A 24,110-nucleotide genomic window follows, 5' to 3' on the forward strand; every position below is an offset into this window, starting at 1 on the left:
CGCCGGTTCCCTCACAGCCAAGCAGTCGCTTCGGAAAAATAGGTACCCGAAAACCACCTCCACCGCGTCCCTTCACCCCCCCCCCCCCCCACCACCACACCGCGGACAGGCGAGGGGGAGGGGGGGAGGCAGGATCACTCAGAGCCGCCTTGTCTGCTGCTTAAAAGGGACCCAGCCCAGGCCCGGCCTCCAGCTGCTCAGCAGCCACCGGAGCAGCTCCCAGGCACCTCCTCAGCCGAGCGAGGAGCCAGCTAGGCCCCGCTGCGGCTTCCCGGGGATGCAGGGCGAGAAGCGGGCTCCTCACGCCAACGGCAGGGTCACGTCCCCGCCCAGGCCCACACGCAGACACCCGGGGGGCAGGCGGGAAAAGCCGGGGGGGGGGGGGGGGAGCCTCTGCGAAAGGCCCGGCGGGGACAGCCCCTCGGCGCACCCTCCCCAGGCCGCAAGTCGCCCGGCCCCGGTACGGAGAGGAGGGAAGGGTGAAGGAAGCCGCAAAGCAGGGCAGGCTCTCCCTCTATGGCCACCCCGCAGAGAGAGAGAGGTAACCCCGCGCCCAGGAGGCCCGAGCCAGGGAAAAGCAAGGGGTGGGGGGGGATAAGGAAGGAGATGAAGCGGGGTTATAACCCAGCCCGTGTAGAGGAGGGTACGCGGGGTCCCGGCCCGGGGCGAGGAGTGTTGGGGGGAGGGTAGCGGGGGAGGGCGGCCGCACTTACTCTCATTTAACACCTCCAGCAGCTCGGCGCAGCTCTCACACATTGTTCATTAACAGCAGCAGCCGCCGCCGCCGCCTCCTCCCGACCATTGATTGATCCACTCGGTGCTGCTGATTGATGATTGATGGGGGCCGGGGCGGGGGTCAGTCGGGGGGGGGGGGGGAGGGGAAGGAGGGGGCGGGAAGGAATAGGAAGAGAAGGGGAGGGGGAGAGGCAGGGGCCGGTCTGGGATCCGGGGGAGGGGGGGATGGGGCGGCTGATCAATGCAAATGAGCCTGTGGCGGCGGCGGTAGCGGCGGCGGCGGGGAGGAGAAGCCGAGTCACTCACTGGCTCCCAGTGACTCCACGCGCCGCCATTTTGCTGAGGGGGAAGGAGGAGGAGGGGACGGGAGCGAGGGGGGACAGGGCGCTCGGGCTCAGCTCGGCAGTTTCCGACCAGGCAGGAGGCGAAGGTGGCCGAGTCCCTCCTCCCTTTCCTTTCGCCCCGCCTTCCCACCCCGGGCCGAGCGGCGGGCTGGCGAGCGGGGAGGAGGAGGAGGAGGAGGAGGAGGAGGAAGGGGGCGGGCCGGCAGCCGGGGCCGGGAGGGTAAAATGGCGGCGGCGGCGGCGGTTGCGGCTCCGCGCGCGCCCGGGGTAGGGCGGGAAGCGCGTTTCCCTCCCCTCTTCCCGCCTCCCGCGAGGGGGGGAATCTCCTCCAATAACGCGCACACGCCGCTGTGACAGGGACAGAGGAGCGGCCTCTCCCGCTTCAAGCGAGCGGCCGCCGCCGGAGGCCTCCCCCTGCCCGCCTCCTCGGGTGCCCTGGAGGCCAGCTGCCGCCGCGCCTCGCATTCCCGCCGCTCTCGCCTCTTCCCGGGCTGCCGGAGGATGTCTCCCGAGGCGGACTCGGCCGGCTCTCCGCCGAGCGGGCCGCGGCTTTTGAGCGCTGCCCGGTTACTCCCGCCTCCTCATTATTATTATAGACGTTGGCCGAGCTGGAGCCGTCCTCCTAGAGCGCGGCGGGCCGGCGCGGAGGCCCTGTGGGACCTCCGGCCTGAAGGGAGCGCCTAGCAGACGGCGCCGAGCTCCAGCGGGCGCCTTACGGGCACGCTGCGTAGCAAGGAAGCTTCCTCGTTCGAGGCGGGTGTTGAGGTCTTTCGTCTTCTGGTAGTTAGTGGCGTTTTCCGCTGGCGGGGCGCGGGACGGAAGAGTCGTCGGCCATCTCCTTCCCGCCCAGCCGCGGCTGAGGAGAGCTGGAGCTGAGTCGGGGACCGGCGTTTCCTACCCCGGCCTCGCGAAAATAAACGTTTGAAGTACTACGGTAGCGTTTTATGTAAATAATTAGATTATTTTTACCTCATGGAGTTTTTGACCCTGCTTTTTTTTTTTCCCCTTGGACAGTGATTTATTCTGCATAATGTGTAATGGCAAGTACAGCATCTGTGAATAGCTGGAAATACCTCATTTTCATGAAAAGACACAGTCTAGCTCTTAAAAAATAAACGAAAGAACTTCACTGAAAGTTACATAATGTATGCTGATGACAACTACCGCTTCAGTTAACTCTGTCTCAGGCACATTTTGAAGAAGATTTCAGACCCCTGGAAGACAAGTTTTCAGGCAAACAGCAGTTGTCCATACAAGAAAAGCCCCTTTTTTGCCATCTATTAATATTGCACACTCACATGCTCCCTTGCCCAGGTACATGTAATTGGAATATGGATCACATGATAGATCTTTGGCTGCTTTTTCTCCCCCAAATAGGCACTTTAGTATTCTGTAGTGTTTTTTATTTCTGTAGTACCACCCAGTGGTGAGTTAGTGTATTTTTCTGAATGCTTCTAGTTTACTGACTTGTACATAGGATTAAGGAAACAAATCTATTAATAGCCGCAATGCAGATGCAATATAGTTTAGTAGAAAGTAAAATAAATCAAAATTGCCAAATTAGGAAAAAAAATGGAGAGCTGTTTTGAGTTCCTCAGTGGCTGACTTAAATGGAAGAAACATAAAACATAAGTCTGATGTCATTGTGGAAATATAGTTCTGTTTTTTTAATTCCATGTGCATATTTCTACAGGCTAATAACACCACTGGTGGCTGTATATGTAACCTCCCACTCAAGTGCACAGAATGCTCTCCTCCTAACAATCCTCAAGCCATCAGTTTGTTAAGCTAAGACAAAGAACTCCACTGTTGTTTAAAAATAAGACAAGTTATTGTAAACAACAGACCTAGTCTCAGCTACAACAACTACTGTGGAAGTCAGGAATATACTAGAATGATCACTTCTTGTCACTACTTGTTTTTGAAATACTTCCCAAGTTAGGGTTATCAGCAAGAATAGCTATTCTTAAATATTCCCTGCTGAAATTTCCATTTACTAAATTAAACTAATACAGAAAATTAACTTCTTTGAGAGTCTACATGAGACACAGATTCCTTGTTGTCTGTCACTTTCATTCACATCATATGTGAATGCGAGTATCTTTCAAACAGGATTTCTGAGAACAACAAAGGATACCAATACAAGAGACAGGAGGACTGCAAGTAAATAAACCAAAAACTTCCCCAAAACTTCTTACTGATCTTTCTTGTTATATGTAACTTAAAGATGTTTTTGTTCCTGACAGTCATAGTCTTTTCTAAACAACGTATTTTCTATTGATAGACAGATAACTGCCACTAACTGGTTAGTTATTAAACTAACTAGTTTAATAACTAAACCTCCACAGCGGTATGGCGGTTTAGTTATTAAAATGACACAGATGTACTGGACCCTATAAGGCCTTTTTTGGTTGTGTGATCTCTTCCAGATAGCCTGAAAACTTGTATAATGGAAGAATAAAAGAGCAGTCCAGACTATTACAGTTATCACATTCTGCTCATGCCTGAATTAAGGTACCAACCACCTTTCTTTTCTACAGCACTGCCTTCAAACCTTGAGATCCATCAAAGGTGGATCAGAGGCTTTTACGTTGTATATATATACATAATGTTATTTTTCACTTGATGCTGTGCTGTCTTACCTTCTGTGTATCTGAGATTATTTCAATTCTTTCTTTTGTATGTCATTTTTTTCCACGGCTTTCATGACTTGTCTTTACAATATGCCACATGCTGTTTTCTGAATCGTATCAGTCTTCATTTGCTGGAATACCCTTTACTTCTTACCATTATCAAAATTGAAGTTACTGAAGTTGGAAGCCAGAGCTGTTCAAAGAGAAGCTTAGAAAGCATCTTAACTTCGTCACACCAAATAATATAAATCCTGTATCTCCAAGAAGTCACGCTTACTCGCTTCCTTAACCTTTAACATCATACTGCACAGGTATTCCTGCTAGCATGGAATGAATCAGTGGCTATATGATACGAGTTGTCTGCATCTGGAAAAAGACCACATTTTTTGATAGCATAGTTCTACGATCTGCATAATCTGATTTGAATTTGCACTTTTCTTGCCCGTCTTCCTTCCTTTCACAGACCTTGCAGTAAATTTTATAACAGAACCAAAATTACCTGCCAAAACATCTTAAAAGATTGTTTTTCTGACAAATCAGCTCTTTGATCTGATTGCAGCACCACATAAACACCAGAGTCAGCACAAGGAAGGGGCCTTTTGAAGCATGGTATCACATGCCAAGTTCAATGAATACAACAGGAGAGTATGGGTGACCTTGAGTCACTCCTACTTTTGTGCAGACTGGAATATTGCCAGCTAAATTCTTTTTACTGCGCACGAGGTTTTTGTTTGTTTTGTTGGTTTTTTTTCATACAGATGAAATTGCATTTTTTTTTAAATTTAAATCTTAGCTTCCAAGCAGAAGACAGCAAGAGCTATAACTGGCCTGGTTACAGTAATCATCAGCCTCCTGCTCTTCTATGCGTTGCTTTTTTTTCTCTTGACCTTTATTCTCTCCTCATGTGCCATCCTTGCAAGGTTGTTTGATCCCCAGGAGGCCCACTTTCCTTCCCTTGACTGCGATGCTCCTAATCTGGAAATATTTGCTCTGGTAAACTGCCAGCACAGTTCTTCTAGAGGAGTAACTTAGATAAATGCAAGACCTGAGCAAAACTAAAATTCTAAATCCAAATTTAGGACTGGATTAAGAGTTTGAGAACATATATACTTCCCAAAATTAATGTCCCGCTGTGCCCAACACTGAACTAATACTGTAGTCCTGTTTTTCTTTAAGGTAAAGATGGAGTTAACCATTCACCAAAAGAAAAAACAACAAAAACCACCACCCTGAGCTGGATTAGGGGTTGAGGTAGTAAGACTGGTCACTGCCCCTGTTCCTTCTTTGGGACACTTCAGCCTCTCCTAGGCTGCCTCATACTTCGTATTTTTAAGCCTTCGTTTTCTCTATGAACATATATAGTTTGTCATTTGACCTCAGACTAGTACTTGTGGAATGTGAAAGACTTAACTGAAACTTTTTTTTTTTTTAACATTAGTCATGTTGACTACTTTAACCGGAGCTCTGTCTGATGTGGGATGACTGAATTAACTTCTGTTTGAACTTTCTGTTGCTCTGCTGTAGGTTCCCATTCCTGTAGCAACGCCAGCCAAATGGATTGCACCTTTACTCCTCTGCTGCCGTGATTTACAATGAAAAGTAAACTACCAGTGATTTCAGCAGATGCTAAGAGGAGATGGGAACTGTGACAGCTGAAAAGCAAGTAAATCATTTCTGCTATACAGAGGATAATGTCAAAAAGGTGAATTCCAGCCAGTCCAGTTATATCTGTGACCTCTAGTCTGGAATGATGCTGGAAATGGTTGGAATCCATTGCCTAGGAAATCCTTCATTTCACCAAAGGAAGTCTGTCTCTGCCTGTAAAATGTAAAGTTGCCAATGAAACTTGGCTGAAGTGCAACAGAATCAGTTTAAGTTTACACACTTTTCAGTTTCAGCCCTTGACTTTCATTGCTCTATTAGCATTTTAAACTTTTTAACAAGGTTTGTGTCTATCTAGACTTTGATATGACAGCACCCTGTGAAGACAAATTCAATTAGTTTGACTTACCCTGAATATTAGAGAATACACTCAATTTATAGCCCTATTAGGCCAAAAACCATGTCATGTAAGAACAGATAATGCTCCCTACACCGCCAAGCTACATTAAACAATTTGCTCCAAAATCAGCTAACTGGCTGCTCCGCATTTTAGTAGGAAAATAGTCTGCATTCTAATAAACATTATCACGGGCTATTAGGCATGGTAAGAATCACACTGTACAGCCAAGTAAACAGGGCAAGCTCCACTTTAGAGGGGTTTCAGACTGCATCTTAGAGCCCGTTTCTGAAGCTGTAATTTGGTTAGTAATTCAGTTGAAGTTATTTTGTTTGAGTCCTTCTGTACCCATAAAGGTCTGGTGGAGATTTGACTGTACTAGCTTGAGATTCAGTGATACTAGTCTAACCACTCCTTTTTCCAGATGAGATAGCCTGAGGATGATACCCACGTTCTCAACCTCATTTTGGGATAATATCCCTCACAGTGTGTTTCAATCTTCGTTTTGATTATTTCCATCTGTAATGTAGTTGTCAGATGACTGGTCATCTCATCCCTCTGATTTGAAAGCAAGGCGACGGCTACGTTTCTGAGCATGAGCAACAGCGCCATCAGCAACTGAACTATCTTCCCCGTCAAAGAGAGAGCACGCAGCCAGCTTTTTTTGGTTTTGTACATTTGGACCTCTTTTGGACTTTTTACTGGTAAAGCACGTGTTTACAATGGTCCTTTGGAGAACTTTTACGATTGCACAGTTGCAAGTTTCAAGTTAACCCTGAAAGCAAACTGCTCGGAGGTAAAAGCTCTGGGGAGAGAGTTCACAAGCTAATTGCGAAGATTTGAGAAGTTCATAAAACCAGTCATGAAGGTTGATGCAAAAAGTGCTCAAGCTAGATCTAATGCTGAAGAGATGCCGTGAGAGAAAACTGGTCATTACTGCCTGGTTATCAATATACGTGTTAAAATAACCAGCAGTGGCAGTAAGTGGGCTGCAGTCAGCTCTTGGCAGCACACATACACGCTTAACCTTGTAATGTAGTCCCATCAGAGAGAACAATTTTAACTCCTCCCCCATCCTCCAACCTAAATTGGCCAATTCTGATAGGCTTTGCTGAAATTACAGAATCCATGAAAGACTACAGACTTCTCAAGACTCAGAAAAAACTGAGACAGTATTTACAAAGAGTTAAGATTTAAAAGGTGTTCACAATAAAAAAAAAAAAACAGGCCCCTTGACATATTTTGATGGAGGACTTGGAAGAGACTACCCAATGTACTGCCTAGGAAAAGGTGCTGTTTAACTTACAAGGGGTAAATAAAAGTGAAAATGTGTCTCGCTTTCATCTTTGACTTCTGTCATTCTCATCCATACTCTTAACTTCCAAAACATTCCTCCTGGACCCCATCTTTCCTTAGCGCTCTGTTTTCCTGCACCCACTTACAGCACAAACAAGCACTCACAGGTAGTGAGAAACACATGTACGAAGACCAAGAGCAGCACACAGGGCAGGTATGTATGTAGGAAATCGGTGATTTCATGTGCTTCAAGTCATTAAGGTGCATTGTATGTGAAATCTTACCTGAAAAGTGAATCCCTCAACTGGAATGGCTAAGCCTTTTCCCAAGGGAACACTGCTGGCCATTATCAGCCTTGGACAACGAAGCAAGGATCTCCTAAATCTGAAAGTCTAACAATAAATTCAGTCTCAAGAAATCAAGTGCAGAGGTGCATTCATGAAGGGCAGACGAAGGGAGAGGTATGCTCTTTTACTCATTTTTGGCACCAAAATGGTTTTTAAAAAGCCATCTCTATCATTTCAGTTTTGCTCCGTAACATCTGGAGACAAACCTATTAAGTGGGGAGAAAAGGAAAAAGTCTAGACATCTCTTCCAGCAAATACACACAGTACCCCAGAAGTCTTGGATGAGTAGTAATCATTTATCCAGTGATAAATGGACTACAGGACAGACTGGCCCCTTGTCACACTCGTACAAGTTCCTCACTTTAGTCAGCCTCTCTACATTTTAATACATTATTTTCAGCATCTTTTCCTAATTTTTTCCATTAAGAAACCCACAGCCGAAGTCTTATTGCCTTTCCAGTGCTAAAAACTATTAGAAGTAACTCTTAAAGCTTCCTTGAGAGATGAGCATTTCTAAAGCTTTTTTGCATAAATATTAGCTTTATTGGAAAATAGTTCACTTAACCAATCAGATTAACACACACCAAATTATTCTAGTTAAAAAAAAACCAAAACAAAACAAAAACTAACCTAAAATGCTTTGGAAAATAATCGGCTTCGGTTACAGTAGCAAACACATCATGGTAGCCTGAAACAAGTACTTGGGGGTGTCTTCATCAGCTAACAGGCAATCAAGTCACGTAAACACAGAAAACACCCTGTAATATTTGTATTTATGAATGTACCTGGAGTACATAGAATTGGGGGGGTTTGAAAAATCTGTATAGAAATATGCACAAAACATTGGTTTACATATAATTACAAGTTACGTAGATGTTTATATGATGGTTCATGCTTTTTATCCATATATTTTAATTTACAGAGTGTGCATTAGAACTAGAACTTTGAGATGTACATCGTAATTATTTTTTCCACATTCAAGATAACTGCACTAGAAATATGCACACACACAAGTCAAATCTTTAATGGTATCCAGAACTCTGCATAAGCTGCATTTTTATAGCATCTGCAGAGATCAGTGAAAGGCACCGATTCTTAAGATAACAAGTCAAGACCACAGTTAAGTTTTTAGATCTAAAAGGGAAACAAAAACTAAAGATTAAAATTTTGTTACTAGATAATCCAAAAGGTATCAAAATAACGACACAACTCTTCTCTGAATCAACTTTAAAAATACATTTCAGATTTGTTGTTTGAGAGTTTAGGTCAGATTTAATTCTTCAGTGAACAACCAGACCATGAGCCTCAGACCAACTGGAATTTTACATACGGAAACAAGTAACATGCATACAAGCATACGTGCATTTTTTGTTCAAAACTATTTTCAATGCACTGTTAATGCCACTGCATGTCAGAACCAATTCAGTATTTAGTTCTGTGACTCATGGGATATGATCATTCTGACATCATGCTATTGGTGGTATTTATTTCCATTTTAATAAGATCTTCTTACTTCTCTGCACTGCTTTTGATAATCTGTAGCTCTATAATGCTGCGACTCAGCCTGGTCACAATCCATTTAATGTCCATTCCGGATGAGTCCTTCAACAGTACTTCAAATATTTTACTTTAAACTGCCTATTAAAGATGATACCGCCTTCACAGAGCGGAACAGAAAGCTATACATCAACCGGACAGGAAGACATAAAAAAGCTTAAATCATGAGCTTTAAGGAGAGAAAGAAATGAGTTTTGTAACTATCAAAATAATTAACAATTTTGGTAGGCTGTATTCTAAGTCCTAGCCATAAAGGGTTTGAGGAACCTTCTCTCCAAAGATTTGCAACTGCCGGCTCACAACATTTATATTGCCAAACGATCTTCACCCAGGAGCAGCTCTGCTTTTTTAGGGCCGGCTAAGTAAAACAAATGGAGAGATGTTCACAAACAGAAAGGGGCCAATACTTAAGACTGGAAACATTCTGGTCACAGCTAAATTCTACGTGAACACTGCTAACTCATGCACTTCTACTTCAAAAGGAATATACAGCACAAAGTTAACTACAGTATCCAAACTTACATAAAACACCTCCACAACTGTCTAACCTTGTTTTACAGCTCTGCATGACTGGCTATACTTTGCATCATAGTAACAATCTCAAGATTAGAGACCCAATAAATGGAAAAACTTTGGGAGAGCTTAACATCAACTGTTAGAAAACAGAGACAAGACATTACAAAAATGGGGAAGCCAAGACTGTACACAATCTTAGTGTTCATACTGCTTTTCGTATCCGTACTTCATAAATCTGTGAAAATCATTTAACTACAAAACTTTAGGTAGAAAAATAACTGTAGATCTTGTCTACATGTGTTATTAACATGTACTAGTATCAATTGTTCAGTCAAGATGCAGTGCAATACCTCTTTGAAATAAATTGCAAAGAGTCCATATAGAGAGAGAACAAGAGTACCTTACTCCTGGCATTTTATAGTAACATAGTATGGAATATTTATTCATGGAGGTAAGTCAGAACAGCTACTGTACTTCCAAATGGAACCCAACTTAGTTCATGTTAACTTCAAGCACAGCCAAAATCCTTGAGATGAGGCAAGCCAGAAGCAACAGTTATCTAGACCTCAAGGAACTTTTCCTGCGCCTTCAGGATACAGATCTTAAATATGATCACAGCATTTTCATCCAATAAAAGAATAAGCCGAAGAAAGAAAAATAAATGTAAACCAAGTTTATTTTGCTTTTAAGTAGTGTTCTTTAAGCACTACAGCATGGTAAACAATGTAAATTAGTATAAGTCATCTCAAAAGCCAGAGTTTTTTTTTTTTTATTTTATGAGTTGTTAAAAAGATGCAGCCTATTCTAACAGGATAAATATTTTAACCATTTCACTTCGAGTTAATGAAGGCTCACAAATGAGCAACACTCCTCATTGAGGAAAACAAAAAGCTGTTGTCGACAAAGCGACAGCACACACACAAAAACAAAAGAACTGTGTAAAAATAACTAACTGTACTGTGTTCCCATACTCTTTAGAAGTTGCTTTACAATGGGATGATATGCACATGATCTTGCTGCAAACTTGCCATACAACTTGCAAATACATGTAGCCTAGCCTTACCACTCAGTCCAAAAAGCTGCTAACTGATCAAAACAAATGCAGCACTATAATCCTCTGCTTAACAATTAATTCAATCTGTTTTACTCATTACCTTTTCTCCTAGACTGCAGGACAGACTAGAAAGAAAATGATCCCGAATTAAAAATCGATACTCTTACAGGAAATTGTATTATTTTGCAATATAGTCTTTTACAAGTTATGTTTTGCCTATTTTCCCCTTAGCCACAAAATGGGCATGAAGTAATTACTTTGAAAATGCCTTAATTTTCAACTTCATGCAAATCTAAATAAAGATGACCAAACAAAAGCTTAAACAATGGAAGGATATTTCACAGAAAATTTCTTATACAAAAAACACATAAGAAAAAGGGCCACTAGGTGACATTTTAATTTACAAATTGGCATCATTTTGGTCAACAAATATCCAAGTGCTGTTTTCTTCTATGACAACAAAGTAGCTGTACAGAAAGAAAACTGCAAAACTTGTTTTATTTTTTTTTTTAATCGCACATCTCCTCAGGAATTTCATGTGGATTAAGGATGCCAGGTACAGACATCTGAAGTTTATGCTTCTCCTCTTGAGCCTGCCGAAGGGCCGTTTCTCTTTCCTCCAAGAATAAGTCTGATGTGTCTTCACCTGCAAATTCCTGTATAATTCACATAAAACCATTAGTTTACTGTCAAATGCTTTACGCAGAGTAATAAGCTTCCAAAATCCAGAATGATACAGAAGACGTCTTCCCTTCACATTCCCTGCCAGACTATTTGCTTGGATGCTTTTCTGTTCCTAAGGTCAGAATTCATATAAAGGAATGCAAAAGATTTTCAGATTTTCACTATGTGTTACAGAACAGGATGCTATAGTAACCCAGCGTTTGGAGCGTTATCACCATTAAAGCAGCATCACTACAGTTTTGAAATACCTGACGATTGTAGTCTCAAAACTAATTAACAAACTCTTTCCTACAATCTTCCTGAATTCCAGCACTTTTAGAAAAATAAAAGCGTAGCATTACTCTAGCAAGTTGCAAAACATGTCCCAATCCCAAGCAGAACTGAAACAAAATCTCATTAAAAATCAACTTGCTTTACTTGCCATTAGGGTAAGTTTTGCAGCCATCTTAGACACATGAATTGTATGCACAGCGTAAAGCACAAGTGATGACATTTAAGCCCAATTTATAAAATTAAATCACACTGAAATAGATACGATACACCATTCGGAGTCATGCAAGCCATTTGGCAGCGTTCTCGCTACATTTTAAACAGCTGCAAAATAACTTGTAGCTCCTAAACAAACACTGAATGAACACTGTCCAAGTACTTTCCAACAATATCATCCTGCTGAATACTCATTCGTCATTTCTTGAAAAAAGCACCCCAAACATACCTTGATTTGGACCAGGAAATCCCTTAGGTGTTCCTTGAAGGCAGGAATATCCTGGTTTAAACTGAAGAGTCCTGTTACAAACAGCTTAACCTGGGCACTAACAGTAAACACATCAGTTAGTATTTCAAGACGGAAGAACCCACTTAAAAGTATTAAAGAATCGCGGCACACTTACTCTTGCAGGTGAGGAAACGCAGATTTGAGAAGATTAGCAACATACTCCTGAATAAACATTTGGTTGTTCACTGGATTTCCAGGGTTTAATGGAGTACTTATTTTTCCCTCTTCTACTAAGTTGAACATGTATGCAAGGATTGATGCATGCATTGTCAAACCTGAACAGATCAGAGTTATACATATGCAGTTATTATTCAGAACAGGATGCGTAACAGTATTTTGACGTTCAAAAGGATTGTTTTCATCAACCGGCTCACATATATGCGTTCTTACCAGCAGTGTGTGAGGTGTCTGTTACAACTGAGAAGATGTGCTGAAGGATATCACAGAAATACGTCTGATAGAAACTCTGGGCAGCAGTCTCTTCTTGTGCAACATTCTGTAGTAGAGTATAAAGTATCTGAAGTCCTGGAAAAGATGCATTAAAAAACCCTAAAGTTACCAACAGAACAATATTAAAACCTCTGTGCATATTTTTGCCTTTTCCAAAACGATACAAGTATCCCAAGGAATTCTGATAGGCACCGAGAAGACAAGTATTCCATGTGCAGTGATTTTCTCAGGCATTTCCCCAAGTAGCCACTAGAGGGCTATAGCCACATTTACATGGCATGCCGATTTTATTTGTATTATTAGACGACGGAAGCATGAAGAACCAATCACATCACTTTACTGCTACTAGCGAGAGTGAGAGAAACCTCCTACCAAAAGAAGTGTTTACTAATTTAAGAAGGGAAAATGTTTTCATTTTTAGAGCTACATGAAAACATAATTACCTTACTAGGTGAAATGCAACTGAAAGGTATCTTTTATCCCCATCCCTTCCAAACACTAACACAAGACAACTGGCTAAAAACGAAGCGGCTTCACAACAATCGTTTTATCCAGTATTTGAGATAGCACACTAAGCCCAACATACTAAAAAATAATGTTTTTGGAATTTAAGACTTTTACATAGCCTCTCCTTGTATCCTTGATAACCCTCATTCTGGAGGGCTTTTAAATTACTCAAGTTTGTTGAATGAGGCGATGCACTCAGCTGCTCAGTGAAATTTCATCCCAAGTTTAAACAGCTTGCTGTTGTCCAAAAGAAGCATAATCCGCCTTGTTAACAATCTACGGTGTTTCTCTTTCCTTAAGCCATGGGCTCGCTCCCAGACCGTGAGGAGTTCAGCCCCAAATCATTTACTTTCCTGCTGAACTTTTCAGTAGTTACTGAGCAACTGTCTTACTGAGGTACTAAGTCAAACACCGCAGGCAGCACAACAAAAGTAGAGCTGTAACACCAGTTTTAGCAGCAGTGAGCGGTTGCATCAGTCAGCCATTTCAGAAAAGTGCCAACCCTCACATGGAAAAGCAAGCAAGCAGAAACTGTAACAGTGCTCTCTAATAGCTGTGGGAGTGAAACAGCATCCAAGTGTTTCAGCCCATTAATGTATACCTGGCTGACAACTTGAAGCTGAGACAGAGGAATATTATTCTTGTGCAAATGCAGTACAGAATCGTGTTACTGGAATACTAAGTTTGACTAAAGAAAAAGATGCAAGAAAACAATCTACCAAAAAAATATCTGACACTGCAAACTAAGCCTGCATATTAAACACTTCCATTTACCTGTATCCGCAACATTTCTCATTGTATGTTTGAAAGCCCAAATAATAGAATCCAGAACAAGTTTGAACTGTGCAGGTGGAATGGCCAGGAACGCTGGGAAGCAATGAGAATTTACAGCCTGGAGTAGCAAGAAGAAGTTTGTTCTATGTTCAGGATATTCTTCAAAGTCCTAGAAGGAGAGGCGGAAAAAAAGTCAAGTTTCCCAAAGGTCCATCATAAGATCTTCTGTTGAGTAGAGTGAGGCAATAGCTGACACGGATCAGCAGTTAGACCTCAGGTTTAAAATAACCTTAAATGCAAAGCCAAGGTTACACTTCCCAGTGAACTTTTTCCCACCAATTTTCCCCACCAAAGCTTGGTAAGACCATCTTCTAGAGTTACACAACATTGACCGGCTGAGCCACGTTTTGTCAGTACACAACCTTAATCACTACTCAGTCCACAGATAAACAGACAGATGGTCTCAACACTGGTTAAGCACCTATGTTGCTACAGGGGTACAATTTCTGGTTACACCTTATTGCAAGTAGCACTAATTCAGCTGGTAGTGCTCAAGTATTATGCAAATACATATTGCACACTATAGCATAAGAACTGCATTAGTGAGGAAATACTCAAAATGACTGATCAGTACTTATATTCATAAATTTTACATATTTAATGAATTTTAGCAGTTAGTCCTACACTGACATTTGACTGAAGTACACTTCTGCTTCCAGAAGCACGACATTCCAAGTCCCTAGAACAGAAAAATTACTAATGACTTAAATCGAGAGCTAAACAGAGAAATTCTTAAGGCAATGAGATTAAGACATCCAACTAGACAGCCAGACTTCAAAACAAGTATGTTCGTTTGAGCAGACATTTCTTCAAGTGCCACAAAAGCACTTTGTGACTGCAAAAAACCAGGGAGATGATCCACAAGACACCACATACGGAAATTATATTCACAGAAAGAAGGCATGAACCCCTGCTTAATTTCCATAAGATGAAAACTGTATAGTAACTCTACATTCACTACGTACTGCCTCCCTTCATTGCAAGAAAAGGTTATCTTTCACTTAAAGATGTGCCAACAGCCAAGACTAGCACTTTTATAAAACCCCGGGTTTTTTTGTCTTCAGTCACTAGGGAGATGCCTTATCCCAAGTTTAAATATAAATACCTTGTTGATCATATTTAACGTGCACTCAAAAACAGCATCAAATATCTGAGGTATTTCAGCAGTAATGTGTCCACCCAGCTTGTTTACAATGATAGCCATAGTACTAAGTACTTCAGGTTCTCTAGCGGCTGGAACATTTCTCTGGTAGTCAATGAGAACTGCATCCAACAAGGGAGGAACAAAGTTTTCAGCTACCTGATTGAAAGAGTAAGCCACGGTTATAACAATGCAGTTATTGAACAAAGTCTCTATATAGCAAAGTTCATTGTTTAGTTACAGGTGATACTTTTCCTAAGGAAGTTGAAATACATTACACTTCCATAAACTCCCCACCCTCTGTGTCCATCCAGCAGGGCTTCCAATAGGGTTCTCTTAAACCTCGGTTCCCTTTAAGATTACTCTCAGCTAAAATTAACTGAAGTATCTCAAATGTAGCTCAGGCTTACCTCTGTATGATCATACTTTCTCCTTTATATTTTACTGACCTCCTGAAGTAAGTTCCTGTGACCAACTGATTCAGTCAGCAACAGGACAAAAAACAGAGTTCTTCCTAATTCTGTCTTACGAGTTATTTGTATAAAATGAATCTACTTACCATCTGAGGATCATTGGACCTGCTCACCCAGCCAGAAATTAGTTTTAAAGTTTCCCTTTTTACAGTCCTCATACTTCTAATCAAGGGCTGCTTTGTTACCATTTCACCTGAAAAGTTTTAAAGCTTCAGTTAATCGGGTAAGGTGTAACAAAGAGATTAACTTAAAATGAGATTACAAAACAGAGAATGCTTGATTTTTCTATCCAAACTACAAAGACTAAAGACTTCTTATGCGTATTGTGCAAATAAAAAAACCCTACCTCCCCATTCTAGCTCCATAGGTCCAAGCTGCCATTTAGCATTACAAAACTACTACTGATAGTACCCTACTTACAGAGTTCAAAAACAAAGCTGCAACTTACTTTTAAAGGAAGGGAAATCACACATATTCACTTAACTACATGGACTGCTTACATCTGGTTCTCATTAAGTGATGGGGGAAGAACAAGAAACTTCCTGATTTCATCTAAGAGAAATAATCCTTCCACTTGTCTTTGTGTGTAAAGTCCGCGCTTATCCTTAAGAAGCCTTATCCTTAGTTCAGTTTCTTACCCCCAAATCACTGTAGTCTCATCAGTCAAACCTGATCTAATTAACTGCATAGCCATACATCCCTTACAGTACATGCATGGGAAAACCTGAAGAGCGCAACCAGGAAAAGAGAGGTAGGATCGCTCGTGCTGGCATCAGAGCCATCTCTGGCAAGATAGAGCCAGTCGTAAAAACACACTCTGAGGCAACTGCAATCACAGTAGTTGCTGATCAAGTAGCACGTCAGGACTACAGTCCTAGCAACTGCTTCCTAAACTTCACTGTTTCTGACAAGGACAAATTCTGACTATTAGAGCTGCAGAATCAAAAGGTATTGATTTCTCAGCCAGTTTTATTCTGAATTCTGAGAAGCTACTTCAAGGTAAACCAGCTGCTCAGTTACTGAGTTTTATGTAACGTTCACATTTCCAAATATCATCATCTGCACCAGCAAGAAAACTGGTCATAACACAGAATCCAGTAACTGACTCATTTAATCTTGTAATGAACTACTACAGAAGCACATTCTATTGAGATACCATAGGCTCTAATTTATCTAGTAAAAATAGGTTAGGTAATTGATAATTCCTTATCAATTATTGCAAGCCTGGTTTATCATGACTTCTACGCATCTTCACTACAGTTACATTTCTGTAATAAAGCCGTTTAGTAGTACAGTAGTGTAACAAAACCCTGCCAACATGTTTTGAAAAAATGAATGAGATTCTATTTAAAGATAATCTTTTAATATTCAAAATTAGAGTAAGCTAAAAGAACACACGCTACAACTTTGTCTCAGCAAGATGCCTACTAATTCTAAGTAAGCATCTACAGTGTTTTGCATCGTCCCTAAACTGTCTCGTTTATAGGTGATTTTTCCTCCCTCTAAAATCAGTTCTTTATTTGAATACAACATCTGGTTCACAAAAAAAAAAAAAATCTAAGCAAGCACTTTCAGTCATCCTCCACTTTCCCAAACAATAAAACGAACACAGTAAACCCAACCTAATTGGAATGTACTCTGAAACCTGGTGACATACACTGCTAACCCCCATTTTCTAGGAAGAACATGGAATTTCTTACCATTAGCCTGAATAGCTGCAGAAATATTTTCACTTAGGCACTTGTACACATTCAGCATATCTAAATAAATTCTTCCAAGCTGAATCACAAAGGGGTGGCCAACTGCTTTACACGCTCTTACATTGGTTTTCAGAATGCTACCAAGCTGCTTAACTGTTTCAGGATCCTTTAGAATATCAACATTCTGTTAAAAAAATTAGAGTCCATTGTGTTTAGTGAATAAAACTGCCCTTTAGCTTTCAATATAGAAGTGTAAGTTTAAATAATTTATCTTACACACTGCGTTAAAGAACGTATCACTGAAATTTACAAACTTTATATATACTGCTGTTTACTTCATGGCACTTGCCACTACCTCAAAAACAGAGAGTCGGGATAAAACTTCAATTGATTTAATTCTGCTCTTCTGCAGAAGTATTTTTGCTGCAGTGGTACAAGCATTACTCTAGTTGAAGAAAGAAAGAGAAAAAAAAACTTAAGAAGGAGAGATTAAGAAGGTGAAAACGGACAGAAGTGGTCCAAAAGAAAGGCAGTTCTTGTTTTCAGAGGGAAGCCAGAGTAAGGAACGTAACTCAAGCTTGCTTAAGTTTCAGGATCTTAATTAGATTAATTCCAAATGGATGGATCTCTTGTGCAGTGCAAGACTGTTGTTCTTTAATGTGTGGAGATAAAGTATTTTGAAAAGACTGAAAGAAATGGAAAAGTAAGAGATAAAGATGTACTTTAAGAGAATGATGGAAGAGAAAGGAGGAAGAGTGAACAGTATTTTCAGCATTTTAACTTTTCTGTTATTCAGAAAGAAAACCCACTTCTAAGGCAGGTGAAAGGGAGCTTTGGAAAAAAACACTGCAACATATTCTGTACAGTAACAGCAATTTGTCCTTTAAATCAGATTAAAACCAGTATTTATTTTGTCATTTAAGTCTCCTCTCTCAAAACAACACTTCTACTGTCATGTCAATCACTGCTTTAGCCATCATTCAATAAAGTCCACCACAGCTATACACGCTTAATGTCACGCCGTGTGAAAAATAAACCTAGGGTAAGAGAAACGTTTAGCAGCTTTTCTTTACCTGAACACAGAAAACACTTAAAATTTATGGGCTTACTTTTGTTGCCTGTTGAATTATGCTGTCCCATACTTGATTAGGTAGCAACATGTATTTTTCTATCAGATGCTCCTGCACAGTCTGGTCTGTCTGTGCCCCAATCATGTATCCCACTGCTTCGTAGAATGTATGCACCTGATTGGAACAACAAGAAGTCAAACAGGAAGGTTAAAGAGGAGTAAGGAAAATTTTACACTGTTCTGAACATATAATGAAGGCTGAAAATGGGTTTCACTGTCTAAATACCTTTTTCCCCTCTTGACTTTAGAAGATCCTTCTCCGTTCTTTCCTTACTTTCATCATGTATAAAACAAACCTCCATCCCCTTCCCTTCAAATGCCACTACATACATCCCAGAGTCGTTCTTCATTTTGCCATCATATCCTGAAGTGAGGAAGCTCAGACGTATGCCATTTAACTCTTAACTAAGTATTACCAGACATGTTTAAACTGTGGACTGGATTACATCACTCCTTTAAGTACCTTTTTCCAGATGCCAGATCCACTCTGCCCAAAGTTTCAGTACATTATTACGACATCTCAGCGTGTGTCGCATGAGCGCACCACTCTCACTTCGTGAGCTGTGCCCTTCCCAGACGCAGGTGCTTTCGGATTGTTCCCCGCCCCCTTTTCACAAATACAAGAGCTATAGGTATACTATTATAGTAAGATATTACTCTTTCCCGAAGCAGAACCACAAAATTAGATTCAGTGTCTTATTTCTTTGTTAAAACATTCCAGAAATCAAAATTCCAACTAAGTGCACTTTAATTCTCCTTCCAAGCATTCTAATGGAGATCTCAGTAATGCAACCTGATCATGCTGTTTATACCATAACACTGTCACTAACAAAAAACTGAGGAATATAATTCAAGCCTTGAAAACCACTGCTACCTTTCAATATGAAGTAACTCTCTATTAGTCTTTAGGAATTACCCACAATGCTGAATTAAACATACCTGTTGTGGCTGAAGGTCACAGATGATTGTATTAATATTGTTCAAGATTTCATCAATAAACGGCATGACCTCTCCCACTTGAACCTGAACAAAGTGTCGGCGGCATTTTTGTGCTATTTTTATGAAGGTATCACAAGCCATATCCTGGACGCCATCATGGGTTTCTAAATCAAATCAAGTCAGTTACTGCTTTGTATTTTTCCCCCGTACATATGCATGTATGGGCATAATTTTTTTTTTAAAATAATTAAAACAGCAAGTAAAAACCAGATAGTTACCATGCATAAATTCAAACAGCTTGTTGACTACTGTCTTCAAAAATTTCCAGTGAGCTCTCAAAAACCGTGGGTATTGACCTACTATATACATTATATTTGATGCAATAATGGCTTTATTGTCTTTTCCTCGCTTTTGTTCACAGAGTCCCAGGAGATCCTACAACATAACATATTTTTAGTTTCCTCTCCAAGTTTGTCCAGGTCAATTAAAAGCACTACAAGACAAAGTATAAAATCCTACAAGGAGCTGTATTAAAGATAAAGGAAAGTGGTTGCCATAATCAAGTTCAAAGTCCAAAGAAAGCAAACAAACAAAAAACCTAAGTGGATTAAGACTGGGGTGATGCAACTATTTAAGTTTCAACCAAACCAGGAACACTGTATTTTCAACTATGGAATCTCCATTTTAAATATATCTAAAGAGTTCTGCAGGGGGGACTTCAACAAGCCTCGCGGCATTTAATACTGACCAAGCAGTTGATATCAATATAGATTCCACATCAAATAGAAGAAATTAAACTAAATCTTCTGTATGCTTTTATATGACTTGTTAAAGTAAGGTCCATTACTCTTGTAAAAAATGTTCTGTTCCTGCACTCTTTCCATGCGCATATTTACCAAAAATTCACTGTTGATCAATGAATATTTGGAAAACAGCAGAACAGCAGGGTGCCAGCTAGTTAAAAGTGTGGGTTATTTTGCCACTCTCCTTTATTTCATTAGCAATCCCTTTCCATCTCTTCTATATCCCCAAAGAAAAACACTTCATCATAAACTAAATTTTATCCCTGAAACTTTCACCGCAAAAAGGCTACTGGCATTAATGCATTGTTCACAGCTAAAGAATTTATCAGCCTTAAATTCAGGATATAAGATTTCCCATTAATTTATTCTTATCAATTTGCCTGCCGTACAAGGTAGCTTACTAAGAACATACAGCAGTATTTTTGTAAACTTAGTTTCTTGAGCATAAACTATGAAGTGTGACAGAGCTATTAGTTTTGCACCATGCTACCTTAATTACTGTAACAAGGAATCTTTTTTCATCTTCTTCATGCATTGCGCCACTGATTGAGCCTATAGCCCAACACAGGGTATTCAAATTTTTCCATGACCATTCTGTTCCATTCACTTGATTGTGAAGTTTTTCAGTCATAATTCGTTCCGTGTCTGCATAATCCAGATGTGTAAGATAAACTGAAAGACATCAACATTGAACAGGCACATTTTAAAGCAACAACCTGGATCACAACTCCATAGGCAAAGTTAAATTTGTTTTAAGAAAAAGACAACCAAGTTGTTAGGTAAGCGCAATGCTTCTTTCCTGAACTCATGACAGAATGAGCTAAAAATTTAAAGACAAATTTGTTAAAACTGTATTTTAAAGACGGACAATAAATTTTATTGAGAATCTATGTTTGTTCTGAGGGATCTCAGCAAAACACCACATGCAAGCAATGTGAAAAGTCTAAATCAACGAATGTCTCACGTACCAGTCAAGTCAGTAAAGTTGCTAAGTTAAATTATTAACAGAAGGCATACATACTGATCGTGTATAGGGAATATGGGATTGGCTACCTATGGGGGACATTCTACAGTGTGTAAGAAGTCAATTTTCTTCTGCTCTTTATTTCAGTGTCATTAAGTCTGCTGGTTGCAATAACCCACCATTAAAGTGGAGATGATACTCCTAAACAAGTCTAGGTGGGAAGATTCAAGTATCAACTCAGACACTTGCATCAGCCCCTAGTAGGATTAGGGTCTCTAATATAAAATTCTAAATCCCAGCAAGTCAAAAGCAATTTAAGGCCAGATTCAGGAATAGATTTTTACTGTGCCACATAATACAGCTTCCACCACATTCTTGCTTTTTTTTTTTTTTTTTTTAAAGCAAATCTTAAAGATAATACACTATAAGCAATAGTTAACACCAGGAATCAAACACTAACTAAATCTGCATTTCCATATAAATAATCCTGTATCTGGAAATATGACTAAGGCTCAGGACATACAGTAATAATTTTAATACAATAAATTAAACATTTAATACAATAAATCAAACAAAATTTTTTCATGTTCCGTACAAAAAGATAGTAGAACAATTAATCTAATGCTGGCTGTACCTACATCGCAAGTACAAAGGTGAGAAAAAAAAAAAAATCCACAAACACTTTGCATCACACAGCTTCCCCCCCCCCCCCCCCCCCAGTTCATAAACCTGTTACTAAACAGTGTTCCCTTAAAGCATTTGCATTTGATAGAAAAATATTTACTATTGAAGGTTTGATGTCCTAAATCTGTGACCATTCTAATCCTCCCTGCTCCCTCAAGTTGCAGTTAGGACTCTGAAATTTTTTTTCTTGCCTCAAAAAACCCTCAGTTATCACTACAATACATAAGGACTATCAATTCACTGATAAAACGGTCACAGTTGAATGTTAAGACTTCTAAAGATAATAGCATACTAGTATACACACACTAAAAACATACTTGCTACATTAAATGCTATAGAAATACTGATTCTGGTGTTCTTCAGTGCGCTCACAGCTTTCGATTTTTTTCCCCTACATGATACGTAATTGCAGCTTTTGTACTTTCAAGCAAGGTCATTATAAGACCTCAGCACTAACTTTGGAAAAGATTTTTGAAGCTTAAGTTCAGGCTGGAATTTTGTGTTTTGTTTAAGAATACTATAAAAGAAGTTTTAGAAGTATTCAGAAGACCTATTGAAGGAAGAAACCATTTTTGCTGAGGAGTGCTTGGTCTACACAAGACTACAACTACCAGTGAAGTAATAACCAGCAAATCCACTTCAGAAAAATCCTTCCAATTTAACAGCTTTCTGACAAAACTAAGGTTTCATTAGATCTGAAACATTTTGGAAAAGGAATATCAAAAGGTGTTTTTCAATGGGAAAAGGCAAGAGACAAAAATTAAGTAGTGTATTACTACTTAACCAAGTTATACACCACTACATGCTTAAAACAGAACACTTCGGACCAACACTGCCTCCTCCCTTTCAAGTCTGTGTACTACTCCTCACTGATAATCATTTTACCCACACATAATTCAGATCATAAGCTAACATGCTGTAACATACATGCCGCTGATGCAGCTGCACAGACCTCCAGCACAAGAATACCAGCTAGTACACTTACCCAATGTTTCTCTCATATTTTTATACAAGTTTATGGAATCTGTGTCCTTCATGAATTCTCGTACTACTTCCCCTTGATCATTTTCCACGACTAGGACTTCTTCAGGTTTAGCCATACGGCTAACCATTAGCAATCGAACCTGTATGTTGCAAAGGAAAGTTAAAATTGAATCAAACTGTAAGATGAAAATGCACACATAGCTCCACAGGTGTTTCCAGAGCGCACTGGTCAGGCAGTCTGACCCATATGAAGGGCGTATCCAGCACTTCACGAGATTAGCTCACATTAAGATTCTACAGACAGGTACACTAAAAAGCATTAAGAAGAAAGCCTGCTGATTTCTCTCTCTCCATGAACAAGCTAAGTAGTTTAAAAAACCAACAAAACCACCTATGAAGTATACTTTCTAGAGCTTCAAAATGTGTAATATTAGGGGCATTTTAAAGACCACTTTTTCTATACACACACACTTTTTTTTCCCCTCCAGCTGTAGCACTCCAGCCTTTATCTGTTAAAAGCAATAGTTTAATACAGATTTTTTTTTTTTAAAAGTGTCTTACATTCATAATAAGTTTCTTAAATTTGAAACACTGTATTAATACTCCTGTCATCACCTGGTGTCATCTTAAAGCATATTCACAATTGCAGCACATTAAGCAACTAGAGCTGAATCAATTGCCAACTACTCAAAGCAAGAAAAGTTGTCTATGTCACCCCTTACATGAAGCAAAATCTCTAAATTCAGGAACAGTATCCAAATCTTTACAGTACCTTTACTTAAGCATAGATTACCTTGGACAATACAGGCAAATAAAGCTGTCTCCTTGGAGGAACATCGAAGTGTTGACTTCCCGAAAGCAATGGAGAAGCAGATGTTGAGAACGGACTTTCCCTGTAGAGCTCAGCAGCTAAATGATTCCAATATTCGAGACAAATCTTGAAAATTTCAGTTTCTTCAACTTCTGATACCAATAACATATAATGAAGAGCCTGGAACAGTGTGGTTTAAACATCCGATTACTAATTATTTCTGCAGATAAAATGACACTGCTTCAAGTTCAGTTATCCAAATACCAATAAAATGCCAAATTAACATAAAAGTTAGGAACAAGAGGCATTAACATTGCAATGACATTACTTACAGAAGGCAGACTTCTGACCGGCAGAGCAACTCGAAAACAAAGTGTCCTGTCAATTACTGCTATTTTCAAAGTGTGTATCCATTCTTAAATCTAAAGTAGCCTAAAGATACCTTAAAAAATGCTATAGCCAAATAAGCCTGTTTGTAAATTATAAAACTCACAGCCTCTGGAGCTTCTGCAAGGCATTTTGTTTTAGAGCCTCAAAAAACTCTCAACAGCTGGTTTCAATGACTGCTATTCTCAAGACTATTACTGCTACTTTGTTCTGGATCCTTATACCCTGAAGAACCGAAGCAACCAAAGCCATACTGCTCACTTGCTTTCCACAGAAGCCATCTACCAGAACATTTTCCATCTCTTTACTGACAGAACAGCCACAGCAGACTGAGGGGAAGGCCACTGATGCAATTCTGACAGAC

General features: G+C 40.0%; 2 protein-coding genes across 4 annotated transcripts in view; both read right to left on the reverse strand.

The window, feature by feature from the left end:
* USP34 (ubiquitin specific peptidase 34) overlaps positions 1-756 on the reverse strand; it is a 141,254-nt gene extending 140,498 nt beyond the window's left edge. Inside the window, exon 1 of the mRNA XM_050893030.1 lies at positions 714-756. Coding sequence (XP_050748987.1) covers positions 714-756 — 43 coding nt within the window. The remainder of the gene's footprint in view (positions 1-713) is intronic.
* A 9,329-nt stretch (positions 757-10,085) lies between these two features.
* The window catches only part of XPO1 (exportin 1), a 40,378-nt gene continuing 26,353 nt past the window's right edge, over positions 10,086-24,110 (reverse strand). For all 3 annotated transcript variants that reach the window (XM_050893179.1, XM_050893178.1, XM_050893177.1), the window contains exons 13-26: positions 23,342-23,539; positions 22,550-22,688; positions 20,407-20,588; positions 19,392-19,548; positions 19,114-19,277; positions 18,155-18,289; positions 17,046-17,229; positions 15,432-15,538; positions 14,837-15,031; positions 13,672-13,840; positions 12,331-12,465; positions 12,056-12,215; positions 11,881-11,977; positions 10,086-11,137 (exon numbers count right to left, since the gene is read on the reverse strand). In XM_050893179.1, the coding sequence (XP_050749136.1) occupies positions 10,991-11,137; positions 11,881-11,977; positions 12,056-12,215; positions 12,331-12,465; positions 13,672-13,840; positions 14,837-15,031; positions 15,432-15,538; positions 17,046-17,229; positions 18,155-18,289; positions 19,114-19,277; positions 19,392-19,548; positions 20,407-20,588; positions 22,550-22,688; positions 23,342-23,539 (2,169 nt within the window). In that variant the 3' untranslated portion in view covers positions 10,086-10,990. The remainder of the gene's footprint in view (positions 11,138-11,880; positions 11,978-12,055; positions 12,216-12,330; positions 12,466-13,671; positions 13,841-14,836; positions 15,032-15,431; positions 15,539-17,045; positions 17,230-18,154; positions 18,290-19,113; positions 19,278-19,391; positions 19,549-20,406; positions 20,589-22,549; positions 22,689-23,341; positions 23,540-24,110) is intronic.

This window comes from Gymnogyps californianus, chromosome 3 (assembly GCF_018139145.2).
Source record: "Gymnogyps californianus isolate 813 chromosome 3, ASM1813914v2, whole genome shotgun sequence".
Lineage (NCBI taxonomy): Eukaryota > Metazoa > Chordata > Aves > Accipitriformes > Cathartidae > Gymnogyps > Gymnogyps californianus.